The sequence below is a fragment of the Vitis riparia genome, chromosome 17 (genome assembly GCF_004353265.1).
Source record: "Vitis riparia cultivar Riparia Gloire de Montpellier isolate 1030 chromosome 17, EGFV_Vit.rip_1.0, whole genome shotgun sequence".
Classification (NCBI taxonomy): Eukaryota; Viridiplantae; Streptophyta; class Magnoliopsida; order Vitales; family Vitaceae; genus Vitis; species Vitis riparia.
In genome coordinates, this window is record NC_048447.1 from 3,821,808 (window position 1) to 3,826,748 (window position 4,941).

The 4,941-nt window shown below is 34.2% G+C and overlaps 1 protein-coding gene across 1 annotated transcript; it reads left to right on the forward strand.

The window, feature by feature from the left end:
- The first annotated feature begins 1,122 nt into the window (after positions 1 to 1,122).
- On the forward strand, positions 1,123 to 4,479 carry LOC117904283 (organic cation/carnitine transporter 1). The gene is made up of 2 exons (XM_034816809.1): positions 1,123 to 1,578; positions 2,990 to 4,479. Exons 1-2 carry the CDS (start codon positions 1,194 to 1,196, stop codon positions 4,186 to 4,188), a joined length of 1,584 nt encoding a protein of 527 aa, XP_034672700.1. The 5' UTR covers positions 1,123 to 1,193; the 3' UTR covers positions 4,189 to 4,479.
- The last annotated feature ends 462 nt before the right edge of the window (positions 4,480 to 4,941 follow it).

Here is a 4,941-nt window from a genome sequence, read left to right on the forward strand (position 1 = left end):
AACTTTTTAAATATTTTTAAATATGTTTTAAACATGATTTTCATATGTAGTGTTTTATTTTTAATCATGTTATATGTTAGTATATTATTTCTTAAAATAGTCATAAGAAAAATAAGTGAAAAAAATAATCAAAAGATGTTTTATGAAAATACTCTATTTTTTTTTAGATTAAAAAACAGAAAATAGTTTTTAAATGTCAAACATATTTTCTGTATTTTTGTTTTAGAGAATAAAAAATTATTCTAAAAAAAAATTTTCAAACAAACTCATAATCTTAATTTTACACAAAATATGTAGAAAAATTTATGAAGAAAAAGTATTTAAACGATAATAAAAAATAAATAAAAAATGAAGATCTGCGATATGAGTATTAATTGACAAACATGAAGTCATGGTGATTGATGAAGCTGGTCCCATTGGTGGCAGACCATTCTTTTAGAATGTCATTGTATATGTAAAGTCAAAAGACCAGTTGGCCAACACTCAAATGTGGGAGTTGGTTTTGCTCCATTGTCTCAGGACCTTTTAAAGTAATTTTTATGTTATTACTTTTGTAAGCAAAAATAGTTAACAATATATATATAAAATATTAAAAACTTATTTTAAAGAGGAGATAATTTTTAAAAATCATTTTAAATTTATTTTTCTTTTTAAAGAGATTGAGAAAGCCTATGCTTTTTCTACTACACATTATTTGTTTTTTAAAAACAAAATATAAAACTTATCATTTGGGGTTTTGAGGAGATGCTCTTTGTGTATTCCTATCCTATGGAGACAAGGGACTCTAAGTAAGACGATGGACACATAAATCATATGTTACTACATAATATTTTCAAGTCTCATATATTTGTACTCTAATTATATTTATTTTATTTGTTTAAGCTGAGTTGACTTTTTGGTGGGCATTGAAGGCAAATTGTGCTGCATGATGCAATGGCCCAAAAAAAACAGAAAAGAAAGTGAATGATTAAGTTTTTGAAGTCTTTTAAGTTATTTGGTGGACGATTATTCTTGATTTGATTTAAAGAAGGAAATTTGAAAGATTTGATGCTAAATTAATAAGCCATTTTCCCTATTTCTTTATTATAAGTTTGGCATGAAGTAAGAAACAGCTATAAATGGAGGATGGAGGATGGAGAATGAGAAGGAGAAGCGTGTGCATGCATTGAAACAATTAACAGGTGGCAGCGAAAATGGAGGATGGAGCTGAAGAACAGCTTTTTCATGAAGAGAGCTGTCAGGTAGAGATGACGGTGGAGGAGGTGATAGAAAGGCACGTGGGCTCGCTGGGATTATCGCAGCTGGTGCAGGTGGTGCTGGTGTCGTTGGCGTGGATGTTCGATTCACAGAACACTTTGGTAACCATATTCACAGACGCACAGCCATCTGAATGGAGATGCAAAGCAGAAGCATGTAGCGATGGTGGTGGTGGTGGTGGTGTTTGTGGGCTTTTGCCGGGCACTTGGGAGTGGGTGGCTGGGCATGGAAGCACCACTATTGCCGAGTGGGGTCTCATCTGTAACCACAAGTTTCTCGCTGCCATACCCACTTCCTTGTTCTTCCTCGGCTCTCTCCTCGGTACCTTCTTTAATTTCCTCCCTCCTCCTCCTACGCCCCATCTCCTTGGGCTACAAAACACACCCTGTCATATGTTCATTACATATTTTCCTCCTAAAATTTGCATATATTCAATAAATAAAATAATAAGGTATATATATATATATATATATATATATATATATATATATGATAAAAGAGTAAGAGCCCGTTTGATAGTAATTATCGAAAATAAACGTTTTTAATATTTTTAATACTACAGATTTTTTATCATTCAAATATTATTAATACTAAAGCATTGTAAATCATATATACTTTAAAGTCATAAAATATAATTTTCTTTTTATATTTTAAATAAAATAATAAATAATATAATTAAGATAATAATTATAAATAAATAATAATATTTAGGGTTTGGATAATGATTTGCTTGCTGCCTCGGTCCACCAACTTTTGATCCAAACCTGTATAAAGTTGATGGTCATTATTGAAAAACTCCACAGGGGATTCAATAATATGGTAATTAACTACTTAATTATTTTTATTTAAGATGTGTAACGTTACGTATATGGTTTGACCATGAAAAATAGTTCCGCATGATAAACAAGTAATTCATTTCTTTGGGTTTGATTCTCTAATAAAATTCAAGTTATGAGGTTTTTTTTTTTTTTTTTTTTTAATTTTTTAATTTTTTTTAATTTTATAATAATAATAATTATTATTTAGACCATTATTTTTATTGTTTGAAAATTATTTTTATTTCATTTGGATTTTGGAAAATATTAAAAAAAAGAAAAGAAAAGAAAGAAAGAAATCTAAAATGCTATTTTACAAGATTATTTTTAAATAATAAAAATTATTTTGAAAATTCATGTTTTATATGAAAGGGGATTTAAGAAAGAATTGTCAACTTGACCCTTGCTTTTTTTCTTTTTCTGTTTTGTTTTTTGTCCAAAATTTTGTCACCCTTGTTTTGATTAGCCTTTGTCTTGCGTGTTTAGTGTACATTTAAGGACTTATTTGATAATTATTTTTTAAAATAATTTTCTATTTTTTAGAAAATACGGTTTGAAAATCAGACCTGTTTTGGATTTTTTGTTCTTAACAACATAAAATTGAATGTTTTTGTATAATTTTTTTTAGTTATTTTACATTATTTTTTAAAAATTATTTAAAAAAATAATTATACTGAGATCGATATGATGTAGAAAAATAAAAAATAAAACATTGAATATAAAAATTATTTTTAAAATATATTTGAAAATATTAAAAAAATTAAAAACATCTTAAATTTTCAAACAATTTTTTATTCTATAAAATATTTGAAAATAATTTTTAAAAACTATTTTCTAAAACAAATAGCAAACAAGTTTTTGGTTCATCTCTCTATGTATTGGTCTGATGCTGAAGTTGAATGGTGTACTTGTACCAGGGTCCGGTGTATCCGGGCGGTTGGCAGACGCATACTTGGGAAGGAAGAAGACAGTGGTGATCTCATGCATCCTAACCTCTGCAACTGCATTCCTCACTTCCCTCGCTCCCAACCTCTGCATCTATGCACTCCTCCGCTTCGCTAACGGCTTCGCCAGGTCCGGGATCGGCATCTGCTGTCTCGTCCTCTCCACGGAAGTAGTTGGCCGCAAATGGCGTGGCCAAGTCGGCCAATACGGCTTCTTCTTCTTCACCACTGGCTTCCTCTCCCTTCCCTTGATCGCCTATCCCTCAAGAAGCTCTTGGAGAAATGTATATAGAATCATCTCCCTCTTTCCTGTCTCTTACTCTCTTCTCATACTCCCCTTCGTGTCAGAATCGCCACGGTGGTTGCTTGTCAGGGGGAGAGGCCAAGAGGCAGTTGATGTGTTGAACAAGTTCGCCAGACTCAATGGGAAGAAGCTGCCCCAGAATCTGAGACTTGCGAACCCGGGTGGAGTGGACGAAGGCGAACCCATCAAGAGGAAGAAGAGTCTGTGGAGCACAGGGTGGGCCGCTAAAAGAATGGTAATGGTGATGTTAGCTGGTTTTGGGGTTGGGTTTGTTTACTACGGTGTGCAACTCAATGTTGAAAACCTTAGCTTCAACCTCTACTTGACTGTTACCATCAATGCAATCATGGAGATTCCTGCTGTTCTCATCGGCTCCGTGCTCTTGAGTTTCACAAACCGCCGTCTTCTTTTCTCCAGCTCCATTTGCTTAGCTGGAGTTGCATGCATTGTGTGCATCTTCTTCTCCGAAGCAGGAGGGCGTCGGAGGAGAGAAGAATCCAGGGGGAGTTGGCCCCAATTGAGCATTGAAGCCATTGGGTTCATGGCTGCTTCCACAGCATTTGATGTGCTATATATTTACTGCGTAGAGCTTTTTCCCACCAATGTGAGGAACTTTGCAGTGTCAATGCTGCGACAATCACTGATGTTAGGAGCTTCGATTGCGCCACTGTTGGTTGTTGTTGGGCGGTTGAGTCCGGCTCGATCATTTCTTATATTTGGAATTCTTTCCATGGTTAGTGGACTATTGGGAATGTCTCTTCCTGAGACCAAGAATGCACCTCTCTACGAGACTCTGGAGCAGCAAGAAGAAGAGGAGAAACTCACTTGCCTAGCATCAGATGATTCAGGTTTGGAACTTGGCAAGTAGATCATTCAATAATCATACAACCATATTGTAAATTACTGGTCAGACATAACCGTAAAAAAATAAAAAGAAATTAGAGATGTTTGGGGGGGGGGAAGACAAAGGTGGCCGGTTGCCATCATTATATCACAGAGACATCTAGATGACAGCTTGCCATACCTTATCGTAGGATCTACTCTATTGTAACGCAATGAATGCAATTAGATCATTGCTATCATTATCCCATAGAGATGATTTCCATCACAAATACAGCTTTCTAGTAGTCAAGCAAATAGGGCTCAACCCCTTCTAACAGTTGACCTCTAATTGATTACATAATGGTCAAATCATTGATTACATAACGAACCAAGTCTTAACCATGAATTTAATGGATAACCGATGTCCTTTTTTTCTTATCTTCCCAGAAATTAACTACTAGAAGATGATTATAAAAAGAAGTCACTCTTATCTATTGACCTCTCGCTTTTTCTACATGGCTACCTTCATAGTAGGAAAGGGGTCGGTCTAACCAACCCATACCCATCCTTTTCTTTCCTCTTTCTATTATGTCCATGAGGAGGATGGAAAAATGACTAGAAAAGAGAAGGAAAAAAACTTAGTACTTCCTTGCAACAATGTCAGTTGTATGATTTTGGAAAAGAAAACAAAAAAAAAAACAAAAACAAAACAATACGGGAGAATTGTACTTTAGATTCGGATGAGCCTGGAAATTGGCTCAGGTCCTATCACCCACAATTGATTGTAAGGATATGAAAT